This window comes from Saccoglossus kowalevskii, chromosome 8, assembly GCF_978046115.1.
Source record: "Saccoglossus kowalevskii chromosome 8, keSacKowa6.1, whole genome shotgun sequence".
In the NCBI taxonomy this organism is placed as follows: domain Eukaryota; kingdom Metazoa; phylum Hemichordata; class Enteropneusta; family Harrimaniidae; genus Saccoglossus; species Saccoglossus kowalevskii.
In genome coordinates this window covers 14,151,415-14,166,120 of record NC_140648.1, presented here as the reverse complement: position 1 = coordinate 14,166,120, position 14,706 = coordinate 14,151,415, and the positions used below count along the sequence as shown (strand labels likewise).

General features: G+C 34.6%; 2 protein-coding genes across 4 annotated transcripts in view; one reads left to right on the top strand and one right to left on the bottom strand.

Moving 5' to 3' along the window:
• The first annotated feature begins 8 nt into the window (after positions 1–8).
• On the top strand, positions 9–3,208 carry LOC100370514 (rRNA methyltransferase 2, mitochondrial-like). The gene is made up of 3 exons (XM_006818175.3): positions 9–526; positions 691–844; positions 1,393–3,208. The coding sequence occupies exons 1-3, from the start codon at positions 371–373 to the stop codon at positions 1,818–1,820; spliced, it is 738 nt and encodes a 245-aa protein (XP_006818238.1). The 5' UTR covers positions 9–370; the 3' UTR covers positions 1,821–3,208.
• Positions 3,209–3,515: 307 nt separating this feature from the next.
• LOC100329056 (regulatory associated protein of MTOR, complex 1) overlaps positions 3,516–14,706 on the bottom strand; it is a 45,494-nt gene continuing 34,303 nt past the window's right edge. For all 3 annotated transcript variants that reach the window (XM_085502218.1, XM_085502216.1, XM_085502217.1), the window contains 8 exons: positions 14,207–14,331; positions 13,183–13,284; positions 12,960–13,066; positions 12,523–12,653; positions 12,264–12,350; positions 11,989–12,105; positions 11,463–11,592; positions 3,516–6,078 (listed from right to left, as the gene is read on the bottom strand). In XM_085502218.1, the coding sequence (XP_085358344.1) occupies positions 6,013–6,078; positions 11,463–11,592; positions 11,989–12,105; positions 12,264–12,350; positions 12,523–12,653; positions 12,960–13,066; positions 13,183–13,284; positions 14,207–14,331 (865 nt within the window). In that variant the 3' untranslated portion in view covers positions 3,516–6,012. The remainder of the gene's footprint in view (positions 6,079–11,462; positions 11,593–11,988; positions 12,106–12,263; positions 12,351–12,522; positions 12,654–12,959; positions 13,067–13,182; positions 13,285–14,206; positions 14,332–14,706) is intronic.

Sequence of the window (14,706 nt, the reverse complement as noted above, 5' to 3'; positions counted from 1 at the left end):
GATTGGCCATTACCGGTACGTCATAACACGTCACATTTTACTAGTAGTACGTCAGGGGGTTTCCTGGCTCACCTCATTTCCATTAATGGATTTTGTCGGCTACCATGCTTCCATGATATTATTCGATGTATTTTGCGATAATTAAGATAACGCTTGGTTTAATCGCTTCAATTATCATTGTGAATATTATTGGATCTTTTATAATATGGTTAACTAATGCCACAAGTCCGACAAAGAGTTATCGAGCGAAAGAAATTGAGGAGGAAAGTAGTAGCGATGACGATGATACCGACACTGATGATGATGATGACAACCTCCTTGTAGCCCAGTCTTCATACATGGGAGGGCGTGGTCGTCGTGGGTAATAAGTATGTTGTTGGCAAGCTTTAGCCGCGTGTGTACACGTCGATTCCACCGAACCACGACTGTCTTCAAAAAATCACCAACAGACTTGAAGGGGAGATCGAAAAGTTCTCAAGAATGGTTGAGCAGACAGTTGAACGACCCATACGTGAAAAGGGCACAGGTAGTTTTACAAGTTTTAACTTTTTAATCGATAAATTTGGAAGTTTATTCTTGGAATGAATTCTTTTACGTTATTATGTTATGAATAAAGAGGTGAAATTGAAAAAAGCTACAAACATAATAAATTCAAAACGTGTCATCATATATCTGTGTTTTTCCATATAGATGGGCAACTACCGGGCGAGGAGTGCTTTTAAATTAATAGAAATTGACGATAAATATGCTATATTGAGACCTGGCAGTGTGGTAATAGACTGTGGGGCTGCCCCTGGTGCATGGACACAGGTGACTGTTGAGAGAATCAATGCAGAGGGCAAAGGTCAGTATAGGTACCACATGTATCATTTGTACAATCTGTTTAGTCAGACAGGCTAAAATTTGAGAGATGTATGTTGACAAATTAACAGCTCTCAAGTTTCCAGTCATTATTTGTGTTATCTAAATTAATGAAATGCATGTACTAATAATACCGGTAGATAGAATTGTATTGCCTGTCATTTTTGTTATCTTCTCGTCTGAATTAGTAATGGTAGGAATTATGGATGTCAAAAATGACACACAGTGGCTTGTACTAGTAATACAATTTAACTGTGACTTTTATCAAACATTGAAAAACTGTCGACCCCTCTGTGAATCAGGTACTGTACAATATTGTTTGATAAAAGTTGTATTTAATGCTAACAACACTTAACAAGTGTTTTCCAGAGCTTTGCATATGAGTTGTGGAATGAGTTTGGTATTTTAGACTCCATGTTGAGATTGTAAGAAACATTCCTTTCTTTCAAATAATTGTATCGATCATCGCTGGTTCTTGCTTCAAAAATAAAAAGATATGGATTGAAACAGTTTGTATTCATTCATTTTCAGATGCCAGTCATTCCAAAGGCCAGGTTATTTCAGTTGACCTCAAGTACTTTCAGCCAATCAATGGCGCTGTAATTATTGACCAATCAGATTTCACTTTAGAGAGCACCCAGAAATTGATCTTTGAACAGATGCAAAAGAACCAGGCTGATGTCATAATCAGTGACATGGCCCCTAATGCATCAGGCATGCATGCAATGGATCACGAGAACATCATGGTACTGTGTCAAGCCGCTTTTGGATTTGCTAAACAGGTTCTGAGAAATAATGGAATATTCTTGTGTAAATTGTGGGAAGGTGGACAAAGTGGAAAATTCAAGAAAGATCTGGCTAAAACTTTTAAAACCGTAAAGATTGTAAAACCAGACTCCAGCAGAAAGGATTCAGCTGAAATGTTCTTTCTTGCCAGAGGTTTTCACAGAACAGTCTAGACTGGTTTAAAAATGCATTTAAGGTTTTCACAGAAGATTTGGTTTAATTATATGGATAGCTTTGTTCATGAAATCTCACTGTTAAAATATTTGCCCAATTATAAACCTGATGAGAAAGTGATTTATAAGCATAATTTACATATGCAGCGGTTTCAGAGAATCCAATTGAGATTGTATTCAGCTCAATCATTTAAGACGATAGTAATACGTTGTGACTTGTAAGGGTTTGCTGTTTTCATACCCATGCATAGTATGTGATTTAAGAGTCTAAATGATAGGACATTATGGAAAAAAGAATCTGAGAAAAACACAATAACCACTTTTTCATTTCACACACACATTCAGATTTTGTGGTTAGCTTGCAGTTCACATGACTTTAAATTTGGTCTTCGTTCTACATATATCACACCTGTTGCATACTGTATGAATTCTAGACACTGAGCACACCAGCAGACGGCACATGGAGTTTTTGACCACTGAAAAGCTTTAGTAATCAAATCAACAATGAATTAATTCAGCACATACTCAGGAATAAAAACTTTGCAGTTTCTAACTGAGAAAAATTCTTTGTAATTCATTGATGTTGATTCGTCAGTAAATGTTGTTAAACATGAAAATCACATAGAACTTTCTTTGAGTAGGTCAATTCCAACCAATTTGAGGGGCAATGGTTTATATGTGATTATAACAAGATAAATACTTCATGGTCAACAAAATACATTTTAAAATTTGTTATCGCTTGGATTTGAGGTTGTTTTTTTTTACCATAATTTGAAATCAACCAATATTTAAATTAATTGAACCATTGCTACATTCATAAGATGTTTTTATGGTGATTCATTCTGTAAGCATTGAGTGAATGCACTGAATCAGTCTTTTTAACATTCATGTACGATTAACGCTTTAATAAACATCTTTAGTGATAATGCAAAACAGTAGAAAGAGACCATTTATCTCACTTAACCAGAAAAACATTTGTTTTCTTCACTTTATTCAGAACAGAATGCTACTTACAACATTCAGGCATTTCTCACGCTAAACTTTCCTGTTTGAGGTAGGCATCAACGGCAGTAATTAATTGAGGCTTAGAGAATGAAAGTGAGTCGGAGTAAGGGTTAAAACAGCATTGTTGTTCTCTACTTTAATTACAACATATGTAGCATTGCTAGTTAGTATTCAAACCTATCGTTAATTTACCAACAATCCGCTTGGAGGGGGATCATTACCATGAACGAATTTGCTGATGGACATTGCTCATTTAAAGGTCAAAAATTGATTGACTCCTTCATTCTCATAACTTATGACCATAATTTAACACATGAACTGACATGTTTCTTGGCTGTACTGGTGTGGACGAAATAAATGAATGATTCTGTATTCATATACCATCTTTTCGCAATTACATGTACTGAAAAGTACTATTAATGCTTGTATATAGTAAAACAAAAACTAATCATAAGACGCATCCAGATTCATGATGTAATACCAGTTGTGTAGAGTTTTCAATCGTAAAAATGGCCACCAGTCAGTCATTTTTTTAATGCCATGCACATGTGCCCTGTTTTATATTTCACCAAATTTTAATCATGTAGAGTTAGATAATGCATGTTACATACATGCAACAATCTATGCACACAACGATAGACTCTTAAAAACCAAACATATAAAATACACTAAAATAAATCAAATGCAAACTGATGCAATACAATTATTTAATATTACAATTACTGAAAATTACAACATAAAATGTATCCAATAAAAGAATACAGCAAGTAATGAAAATATGGAGATGACAAATTAAAAGAAACCCCCTTTTCATTGCTCAAACTTCAAATAAATTAGTAAAATGTTACAATGAAATTATTTCATTTATCTCAAGGTATTCTCCACAATGAAGTCTTTACTTCTGTTCACTGTAACACGGTTGAGCCCACTGTGGATGTTACTATTGAGAATATATAGACGTATTTCAGTGATGAATTTGTTTGTTATTTCTAAACTGATCACCAGCTTAAACTACCGGTACTATATTTCTCTGTGATACTCCAGGGAGAATTCATACCCCATCTACTTCATGTGAGGTCCTATACTGGAAAATGGAAGCTAAGCATAGAGTAGCCATGTAAAGGAGTTTAAAAGGGTGGTGGTCATTGCAACTGAACATTTGACCAACATCTTTATACTACATGTAGTATGGAACCCATATTGTACATTATCACGATGACCACCTCCCGTTTAAAAACTTCCTAATTTTCATATTTTTGACTAGTAACTATTTTTTACATGCGACATGATTCGCATTGAAATACTTCTAATAATAACAAACAACTGTATTTATTTTTAAATTTATGAAAGGATCACATTGACTTGATTTATATGTATACATTCTGCACATAAAAAAAGGATTCTTGGAAAGTAGTTGTAAACAAAGTAATCATTTCATTGAAAATGTTACAAGTAATGAATGCTGATTAAAGCATTTAATTTAACCGTATAAAAAAGCTATCGTAGCTACATCAGGTGTACTGGTAGTCACAAAGAAATATACAAAATTCGTAACTTACAAGATATTACACTTTTTATGCCAGTTACTTATTTGGAAGGATCGTTTTGGATATGATGTTTGGGAGGGAGAGAGGAAGTGGTTACATTGTAATGTACCTTAATACATTTCAATTGTAGTACATATTAGCTTTACTAGATGGGCATACACTTCAAAAACAGTCCACACAACAGAAGACATTGTTAGTTGGTTTTACCATGGAGGTATAAACAGATGGTTTTACAAACAAAATAATTATATATGTGCTTCCTTGGGAGATGTAGAAACACAGTAAACAAACTCACTATGCAATTACACTGCGCATGGAAACTCTCAGCTGTACAGAAACATATTAGAAGATGAACAGTTGTTTTATAAGCATGTTATAACTATTTAATTGCATCTCAGTTGACCACTGATCTTTTAACTAGTGAGATAAATTAATTCTAGACATACTAAAAATCCCCCTCCCCCCATGTTAAAACACTGTAACATGTTATAAAAGAACACTGATTGACTACAGTGGACGCAAATGAAATTTGATAACTTACTCAATAAAGGCCAATGAACTTTCTTTGCCGATATAAAGATTATTCTAGTGAACAGGTCATGCTATAAACTCATTTATCTCCTCTTTGTATCACCATATTGCAACAAGTGACCTGATTGCTGTTGAGATTTTCTGAGGGCATATTATAACACCACCAACCTGAGTTTCCTTTAAATACATCAGTATCTATCAGTATACAAGACTATAGAAAGTATTAAAATATTATTTCTGGAAACTGCATTTGCAATTCACTAACTTTTAAGTTAAAGTTCAATATATAAATTATTTTTTTTAAATCTAGTAAAACCCCAAAACAATCGTAAAGTGTGCAGCTGGAGACCTCCTGTGTCGATAACAATATAGTATACTACTATCCTGGCCTGAATTTCTGCCATGTTTACATTAACCTCGTACATTTAATTTTTGAAGTTGAACATTGCTTCAACGATAAATCACACAATCAGCTGCATTTTATCTTAAATTACATATATACAGTATCAAATCACCCCCTTCTAAACCCTGAGCACCCTCACGTCACTGTCAGAAAATAAAAAAAAATTGACATCTTGCATTAAGTGTGCTGCATCAAAAGCACAGGGATCCAACATTGGCAATATGAGTGATGAGTGAATCATCGACTATGATGAGCTAAAATTCAGCAACTGAGTCTTGTTTTTGTTTTAGCTACCAAAAAGACATCCACAATCGATACACATCTGGTCAGTGAAAAGAGTTCCGTTTCCTTCTTTATTTTACAAAAAACATTTCTTCAGATGAATTTTCATCTCATTTACCTAATATTACAGATGACCACCTGCAACCCTACGTTGATTCACTTGAGTATTTAACCATAAATTTGCCAACACGCTTCTGATACTTGATAACCACACAATACAGGCAGTTCATTTTTAAAGCCATACCACATATATAATACTAATAGTTTGTGAAAATCACACCCAGATAAAAAGCTGTTTTCCAGCATACGTTGGTAAGTTGCAATGATATAATGTGACTGACTCAACTAAACAATCAACTCAATGATCACCTAGATTGCGTAAAAAATCTTGTTTAGTTTCCTCATTGACTTCTTCTGTCCTTGGTTACCGTTTTTTATCTGTAGTATATATAGATAGGAAGGAGTCCGTGCTGCCAGCTGCTAGTAAAACCTGTGGTGAGGGAGAGATTAAATATTGAAATCGAGACATGGATGCAGTTGAAAAATACCAAAATGTGTCATTCACATGCCGTACAATGAGTGTGATCTAACTTCCAGTGATTCAAATACCTATATAGAATGAAGGCCCTATAGAAAAACATGGTAGTATGGAGACCCTATAGAAAAACATGGTAGTATGGAGACCCTATAGAAAAACATGGTAGTATGGAGACCCTATAGAAAAACATGGTAGTATGGAGACCCTATAGAAAAACATGGTAGTATGGAGACCCTATAGAAAAACATGGTAGTATGGAGACCCTATAGAAAAACATGGTAATATGGAGACCGTATAGAAAAACATGGTAGTATGGAGACCCTATAGAAAAACATGGTAGTATGGAGACTCTATAGAAAAACATGTAGTATGAAGGCGCTATAGCAAAACATGGTAGTATGGAGACCATATAGAAAAACATGGTAGTATGGAGACCCTATAGAAAAGCATGGTAGTATGGAGACCATATAGAAAAACATGGTAGTATGGAGACCATATAGAAAAACATGGTAGTATTGAGCCTCTATAGAAAAACAGTAGTATGAAGGTGCTGTAGAAAAACATGGTAGTATGGAGACCATATAGAAAAACATGGTAGTATGGAAACCCTATAGAAAAACATAGTAGTATGGATACCCCATAGAAAAACATGGTACTATGGAGACCCTATAGAAAAGCATGGTAGTATTGAGACCATATAGGAAACATGGTAGTATGGAGACCCTATAGAAAAACATGGTAGTATAGAGACCCTATAGAAAAACATAGTAGTATGGAGACCCCATAGACAAACATGGTACTATGGAGACCCTATAGAAAAGCATGGTAGTATTGAGACCATATAGAAAAACATGGTAGTATGGAGACCATATAGAAAAGCATGATAGTATTGAGACCCTATAGAAAAACATGGTAGTATGGAGACCCTATAGAAAAACATGGTAGTATGAAGGTGCTATAGAAAAACATGGTAGTATGAAGGTGCTTTAGAAAAACATGGTAGTATGGAGACCCTATAGAAAAACATGGTAGTATGAAGGTGCTATAGAAAAACATGGTAGTATGAAGGTGCTTTATAAAAACATGGTGGTATGGAGACCATATAGAAAAACATAGTAGTATGGAGACCCTATAGAAAAGCATGATAATATGGAGACCCTGTGGAAAACATGGTAGTATGGAGACCTTGTGGAAAACAATAGTATGAAAAGCCTATAGTAGTAAGAAAAGCCATAGTAGTATGGAGACCATATAGAAAAACATGGTAGTATAGAGGCCCTATAGAAAAACATAGTAGTATGGGGACCCTATAGAAAAACATAGTAGTATGGAGACCATATAGAAAAGCATGGTAGTATAGAGATCCTATAGAAAAACATAGTAGTATGGAGACCATATAGAAAAACATGGTAGTATAGAGGCCCTATAGAAAAACATAGTAGTATGGAGACCCTATAGAAAAACATAGTAGTATGGAGACCATATAGAAAAGCATGGTAGTATAGAGATCCTATAGAAATCAAAGAAAGCTTAGAAAGAACTCCCATGTGCTGAGAGTATTGGAGACACATTAAATATAATTCGAAATTACTTAGCTGAAAACTAATTATGCAAATCAGAAAATTAATATGACCAGATTTGAGTGTAAAACTAATGAGGTCTGCGCAATGTAACAGAAAATCTATGTCTCCAAGTTTAATTGAAATGTGATTAGAACCAAAAAATTATGAATTATTATGCTTATTAGGGAATTAATATGAACAGATTTTTACCCCAAACTAATTAGGTTTGTACATTGTCCTAGAGCATCTTTGTACTAAGTTTCATTGAAATGGAATAATTAGTACCGTGAAAACTCCAAAATTTCGACCCCTCTAAAAATTCGATTGGCTATTTATTTGCCGGGTTTCGGTGTTTTATTTACCTCCAAATTTTCGACTCCACTAAAAATTGCCGACTCATTCTTATTCGAAAATTGCGACCAGTTTTAGTTTTCCCCCAAACGAAAAAAAAAAACCGATGTGAGCGTTCAAACGGGACCTTCCTCAAAGGCATGAATCCGGGTTTCTGATTGACTGAGAGATTTTTATTTTATTGGTAACGAAAATATATTCTAAATAAACGAAGTTTCAAATAAAAACGAACACAAAAATCTCGGCATGCTGCGTTTCTGAATTGTTGATTATTACTGTACTCAGTAGTGATTATAATAATGTACACAAAATAAATTTGTTGAATGGTTATGAAATACAAATAAAAGTCAACTAAGTTTCATCGTAAGCGAATGATTCCGGTCTCGTATAAACGTTTGATGCTGTAGGATATCCGCCATGTTCTCTTAGGTCAAATAGGTCAAATCGCTAATTAACCAATCAAAAAGCTGGATGATGCCAACGTGTTCAAATTACCATAGCTTATTTAAATATGTTAATGTTATTGAACGCAATGCGAAGAGATTGATGTTGTAGTACGATATTTTGGCTTGGATTTTGATGCGAAAACGGCATGATTTTTTTTTAAATAAAAAAATTAGTTGTTTTTAAAAAATAAACTGGTCATCTGAAGAATAATTTAACATTGTTCACAGTGATAACAGCTCATTCTCGAAAGGAAGCTTACCCGCTCACGCTAGTCACGATAAAAATCATACACGTGTACTCTTGAATAGACAGACGTCAATGACTACGGTAAAACTTAGACTCTATTTTAGCCGGCAGGATTGATTGAAATGTCCGAAAAATGACGCCAAAATACACCTTAAAAGTCCCATTTTATTTTCTTAAATCCCATTTTATTTTTTAATCCAAGGGCGAATTTACGGCAGAATTTGGTCCCTCAAATAAGGGACACGTGAGCTTTGATTGTAACCGGATACATTGCACTGGGTCGGGGAGATAGTTTGCTAAACTTCCATGTATCTTTTGTCCAATGGGTACCTGTACTTCGAACATTCGCAAGTTTTCCTAGGTAGTGCGAGACAGCTTTGTCTTTTGACCTATTAGTTTTGTGCTGACCTCTTCTGCGCGTCTTGATGTTTTGTTTTGCTTGTCATAATACTCACTGATTGATGACTTTGTTTAGATTTTGAGTTACAACTCGGCCACGACTCTAAAAACATGTCACATTTCTAACGCAAATTATTTAAAACCGGTCGAAATTTTGGAGTTTTTACGGTACTTTAGATATCAGTGTGAAAGCTTAAAATTGGTTAATTATGCAAATTAGGTAATTAATATGTACAGATTGTAACCCACAATTATTCAGGTCTGTCTATTGTCCTACAGCATCCATGTACATTCATTGATATGTGATGTATAGTACCTGAGATATCAGTGTGAAAGTTGGTTAATTATGCAAATTAGGTGATTAATATGCACAAATATTTACCGGAAACTAATTGGGTCTGCATAATTCTAGATTCATTGAAATGTAAATGATTAGTACTTTAGATATCAGTAGAAAAGCTGAAATTAATTATGCAAATTAGGTAATTAATATGCACAATTATTTACCCTAAAACTAATCAGGTCTCTGCATAGTACTAAAGGATCTATGTACCAAGTTTCATTGAAATGCGATGATTAGTACTTGAGATACCCATGGAAAAGCTGAAAATTAACTAATTATGCAAATTAGGTGATTAATATGCACAAATATTTATCGAAAACAATCAATCTCTGCATAGTCCTTGAGTATGTAAGTACCAAGTTTCATTGAAATGTAATGCTAACTACTTATATCAAATGCTGAAAATTAATTAATTATGCAAATTAGGTAATTAATATGTACTGATATACCATAAAAACTATCAGGTCTGTGCAGTGTCGTATGACATCTATGTACCAAGTTTCATTTGAAATGTGATGATTAGTACTTGAGATATCAGTGGAAAAACCGAAAATTGACTAATCATTATGCAAATTAGGTAATTAGTATCCACGGATTATTACCAAAAACTAATCAAAACCTAGCATTAGTTCAGAGCATCTATGTACCAAGTTTCATCAAAATCCAATGAGTGGTTGTTTAGATATCAGTGGAACAGTCATGGAACCACTAAAAAATAGCTAATTATCATGTAAATTAGGTAATTAATATGCACGGATTTTTACCAAAAATTAATCAAATCTGCGCATATGTTCAGAGCATCTATGTACCAAGTTTCATCAAAATCCAATGAGTGGTTCTTTAGATATCAGTGGAACAGTCATAGAACAGCTAAAAATTAGCTAATTATCATGCAAATTAGGTAATTAACGAGCATGGATTTTTACCAAAACCTAATCAAATCTGCGCATTGGCCCAGAGCATCTATGCACCAAGTTTCATCAAAAACCGATGTATGGTTCTTGAGATAGCAGTGGAACAGTCGGACACACATACACACATACACACATACACACATACACACATACACACATACACACATACAGACACACTAACTGCAAAGACTCCCATTTTGTGCTTCGCACATGGGAGTCAAAAACATGGTAGTATGGAGACCATATAGAAAAACATGGTAGTATGGAGACCCTATAGAAAAACATAGTAGTATGGAGACCATATAGAAAAGCATGGTAGTATAGAGATCCTATAGAAAAACATGGTAGTATGGAGACCATATAGAAAAGCATGGTAGTATAGAGATCCTATAGAAAAACATAGTAGTATGGAGACCATATAGAAAAACATGGTAGTATAGAGGCCCTATAGAAAAACATAGTAGTATGGAGACCATATAGAAAAGCATGGTAGTATAGAGATCCTATAGAAAAACATGGTAGTATGAAGACCATATAGAAAAACATGGTACCGTAAAATCTGTATTAGAAGCCGCATCCCTAATAGAAGTCGCATCCATTCTATTTGAATAGTTGAGAACCAAAAATTCATCATTTCTCATATGTGTAGATGCTCTAATAGAAGCCGCATCCCCTCTGTTGCATTGTACCATTTTAATAGAAGCCGCGGCTTCTAATACAGATTTTACAGTAGTATAGAGGCCCTATAGAAAAACATAGTAATATGGAGACCCTATAGAAAAACATAGTAGTATGGAGACCATATAGAAAAGCATGGTAGTATAGAGAACCTATAGAAAAACATGGTAGTGTAGAGACCCTATAGAAAAACATGGTAGTATAGAGGCTCTATAGAAAAACATAGTAGTATGGAGACCCTATAGAAAAACATAGTAGTATGGAGACCATATAGAAAAGCATGGTAGTATAGAGATCCTATAGAAAAACATGGTAGTATAGAGACCCTATAGAAAAACATAGAGGCCCCATAACACTATGCACCACCTTATAAAGCCATGAAGGTACTTTACTTACCCTATGTGGATGCATAGCCATACAACTAATAGGTCCAATACGCTGACCCATAAAGCCGTCATGGTATTTAATAGTACTTAAGTTATCACCTGCTAAGTTGTATACACTAATAATTTGATTGCTTGAACCACTGGAAAAACAAACAAATAAATGATTGTGTTATCAATTTTAGTTGAACAAGTCACTGTCAATGATATAGTTTTATTATAGTCAATTTTTTTCACCAAAAAGATGTACATATGTACCCACTAAGTCATGCTTGTAATGTAATGGCCTTTATAGCCAGTTGTATCATTTTAATAGAAATCAGCTCTGCCATTCCATCGTTTCAAGTCAGCAGTTAAAAACAGGAGGCAGACCTTGAAAGACTGGCAAGAACACTGTTTACCTCATTGTTCATGGAAAACCAAAGACAAGGGTGACATAGAAATATTTTTAAAAATAACTAGTCATTGAAGTGCCAGCAACGTAACAAGAGAAAACATGAAGATGGATAAATAGATATAAATATCAATGAAGGACTCACCATGCTAAAACTTCAGCTTGTTCATGAACTTCTAATGATGTAAGAGACTGCACTGTATTGATTGTATTCACTGATTCTGTAAATCGTGGATCCCAGAATTTAACATCACCAGCAACACTGAAACATTATATGAAAGATTTACTTCATTTTGTAAGTGATATAAAAACCATCATGTGATTTCAAACAACATCTTCATAGTCAATGCCAGCTGTAAAAAAGGTGAATAATCTCAAAATAGGATTGTTGATAGCTCAAGTATGTACATAAATTCCTACCTTCCACTTATAATATTGCCATCACCACCTTTTTGTAAATGTACCTTAACTACCCATCCTTGGTGTTCTCTTAATGTCATCACACGACTGTGAAAGATAGAAAGGAAAATTATGATTATCTCACATAAAAACATTTCTTTAGGAATAATCAATTTTGTTTAATGTAGTAGTACTTAATGTACTATTGTGCAGAAAAGATGGTAGTGATGATCTACCTACAGAGTCACATGCTAGACTGGTAACGCAACTGTATACCTACCATTCCTGGGGCCCTAATCTTCTATCGTAAAGTCTCACAGACCCATCCCCACATCCTGCTATAAGTAATGATCTACCTACAGAATCACATGCTAGACTGGTAACGCAACTGTCAGCACCGGTTGGGATATCCTAGAAAATAAAAATCAGAGACAACTTTTGTCAAGCAGTGTAGCATGAGGTCACCATTTGTCATTCCTGTATCTCTATATTCCTATACTCCTGATTTTTTTTTATACATTTTGTCACATTCCGTATTTGGGACTATATAGCAAAAATGTGGGGTCATCTTTTTATTATAGGCCCAGTTGATGTTAACAAAGGTTCCTCAAACTGGTATCTGTAAATGAATCTCAGCAAGTGAATTTATTTGGACCTTTTATTTGGTGTGATTTGAGCATGTGAGCTTAGATATAAAGTACATGTCAGCATAGTTACCTGTAACCTTAACTCTCTCTGTGTATCCCATACCCGGATGATCCGGACATCACCAGATGCTAGTAACATACCGGATTCTTGCTCCCAATCTATCACTAAACCAGAACCTGAAAAAAAAGATACACAATCAAACAGAGATACCAAAGTGTGGAACTGTGACCAACACATACAGTGAAGTTTCTTAATATTGGTAAAACATGGTGAAATCAGCAACAAAACTTACCCCTTGTGGATGGCAACATGTCAGTTAAAGCTTGCAATGAAGTTACTAACTCTAATTTACGGTCTATAGAATAATTCCTCCATATCCGTACAGCACCATCATCTAAAACAAGCATACATTATTAGCTGCACTTAAATACAAAAGAAGATAATGTCACAATAATATAAGGTTATTACGAGGATACTGCAAAGTACGCACGAAGACAGTACAGTGGGAGTATCGACTGATGCGTAGCGAAGGTCGATGCAACCATGGACTGTCTGAGTGCATAATTTGCTGTATCCACGTAATAACCTTATTATTATACATCTTTTCCTCCCAGAAATATATAATGAAATGCCGAAATCCGAAATGTTTAGAGCAGATTTAGTGAACTTCTTTGTGATTGGCCTGCTCAAACCCTGTAGGCAGCCAAGTTAGTTTTTTATTATTACAGGACGCGTAATCGTTCCATATTTGGAATTCGTGTTTCCTAATATGGTAGGATGAAAATACCCAGTGCAATACCGTAAAATTATGGAACGCTGTAACTTATGGCATTACGGGACAAATGTGTGATAATTTCTGTTATCACCATGTCCTTGTCACCTTCAATGTTAACATTATAGTGGTTAAATTATATTCAGAGATTGTTACTTTATTTGTTTATTAGATATCTCTAAACTGCAATTTCTATTACAATGATGCAATGCAACAGATTGGATGAGGCTTCTATTAGCACATTCACACATTAGCGAAATGGTGAATTTTTCGTTGTCAATTATTAATAATAATAAAATTATGGGTGCAGCTTCTATTAGGGATGCGGCTTTTAATACAGATTTTATGGTAGCACCAGTAGGACTCAAACTAGATGCTGCTACATCCTATGAAACTTTTGTAAGTAATACTTTGAGGAGACAAATACTCAAAGAAAAATTTGTAGCAGAGGTCATTTCACTGAAATCCAGGGATAGTCACAGTGACTTAATTATACACCTTCAACTAACAAGATTGCAAAAAACATAAACACAAGTAGACATACCCGATCCTGTGAGTAAAAGTCCTATATCATGACCATTCATGAAGTCTATAGAAGTTATTCGAGTAGGTTTCACATTTCCATTAAGAAAGTAATTAAGTTTGGCACCTTGTTCCCAATTCCATGTACTGCAAGAAAAATATACAGTCAGAATCAAACTTAATTCTAATATATAATAATACTGGTTATCATATGAGGTTATTACGAGCATACCTCAAAGTATGCACAAAGACAGTACAGCGGAAGTATAGACCAACTCGCAGTGGTGGCCGATGCGACGATGTACTGTCTTTGTGCATACTTTGTGGTATCCTCTTAATAACCTTATTATTATACATCTTTTCCTTCTAAGGATACATCATGGGAATGCCAAAATCCGAAAAGTTAGAACAGAATCAGCAAACTTGTTTGTATGGAGTCCGATCAAACCCTGGTGGCAGCCATGTTTTTTTTGTTTTTTTATTCCTTGTTTTTCGAGTTTTTATAAGGCAATTTTTTTGAGG

What these genes read in the sequence shown, in the direction of transcription:
- LOC100370514 (XM_006818175.3), top strand. Translation starts at nt 371, where the DNA reads ATGTTGTTGGCAAGCTTTAGCCGCGTGTGTACACGTCGATTCCACCGA. An exon ending in CATACGTGAAAAGGGCACAG is followed by an intron (nt 527 to 690) that starts GTAGTTTTACAA and finishes TTTTCCATATAG; the next exon opens with ATGGGCAACTACCGGGCGAG. An exon ending in AATCAATGCAGAGGGCAAAG is followed by an intron (nt 845 to 1,392) that starts GTCAGTATAGGT and finishes ATTCATTTTCAG; the next exon opens with ATGCCAGTCATTCCAAAGGC.